The 1,147-nt window shown below is 34.8% G+C and overlaps 1 protein-coding gene across 1 annotated transcript; it reads right to left on the reverse strand.

Moving 5' to 3' along the window:
* Positions 1 to 269: 269 nt before the first annotated feature.
* On the reverse strand, positions 270 to 754 carry LOC107927095 (non-specific lipid-transfer protein 2). Its single transcript, XM_016858074.2, has one exon. It carries the CDS (start codon positions 674 to 676, stop codon positions 386 to 388), a length of 291 nt encoding a protein of 96 aa, XP_016713563.1. The 5' UTR covers positions 677 to 754; the 3' UTR covers positions 270 to 385.
* Positions 755 to 1,147: the final 393 nt, after the last annotated feature.

A 1,147-nucleotide genomic window follows, 5' to 3' on the forward strand; every position in this document is an offset into this window, starting at 1 on the left:
TTTTCTCCCCAAGACTTGACATTGACTCATCAACTGGGTCAGGAAGAAATGGTAATTTCAATGGAAATAAAGCAGGTGAATGTTTTAATTAGCTTATTTTGTTTGGACATATAAAATAAGTTAATCCAAATTAAAACTAAATTAGTGTTCTATGAATTGCGTTAAAAGAAAAAACAGTCCATGAATTCACAACAAATTTAGGCATATTTTCACGATGGAGAAACTGTAAGCCAGACTAATTTATCATTTCTTCCAACATAAGTAAAATATTACCTTAATTTTATCTAATATTTTATCATTATTCTTTTATTCAGAACAGTACTTTACAGCAAAAAGAACCACTTATTTGCTGCCAGTAGATAGTAGATACACCATTAAGCAACATCTAACACTTAGGATATGTGACTCCACAAGTCGAAGCAACGTTTTTAGCGTTAGGACTGTTGACATACTGTTTAAGAGATGGGTTCTTAATGTATCCACAGAGGCATGGCTTCTGCGCCTTCAGCTTGCTGCAACAAGCGGCTGATGGAGGCGAGGACGACGTGAATGCCGACAAGCAGGGGGAAAGCTCCGTGGGATTACATGTCACTGCCTCCGCCATGCGACTTTCACCCGAAAACAGCACCACCGACAGTGCCACCACACACAAGGCAACAAAGGAAACCCTCTTCATCTTTTTTTTCCCCTACAGAAGCTGCAAATACAAAGAAAGCAAAGAAGTTAAATGGTATTGGGTGCATTTTTGGGGATGATTTGAGGCACAATTTATAGAAGTTGGGATTGGTAACTCCTCAGACGTTACAGTTTGCACCATCATTTACGGATGTTAAAACTTTGAAAAAATGGGACTCCGTGGAATTGAAGGAGGTAGATCCCACCATCTATACTCTCTAAGTAAGCGGGAGGAAGGCCCCTTGACACACGTCCAACTTCAAATGTTTTTTTTGTCAAGTTGTAATTTTGATTATTCTATTACACCCATATTAAAATTTTAATTTCTACATTTTAATTTGATAATATATTATATTTTATTTTTATAATCATATTAGTTAGTGCAAATTACGAATATTTTTAAATATTTTTATTAAAATGATGTCGTAATTTTTTTAAATTCATTTTTAATATAATTTTTTTTCAGTGTGAT

The sequence above is a fragment of the Gossypium hirsutum genome, chromosome A12, assembly GCF_007990345.1.
Source record: "Gossypium hirsutum isolate 1008001.06 chromosome A12, Gossypium_hirsutum_v2.1, whole genome shotgun sequence".
Lineage (NCBI taxonomy): Eukaryota > Viridiplantae > Streptophyta > Magnoliopsida > Malvales > Malvaceae > Gossypium > Gossypium hirsutum.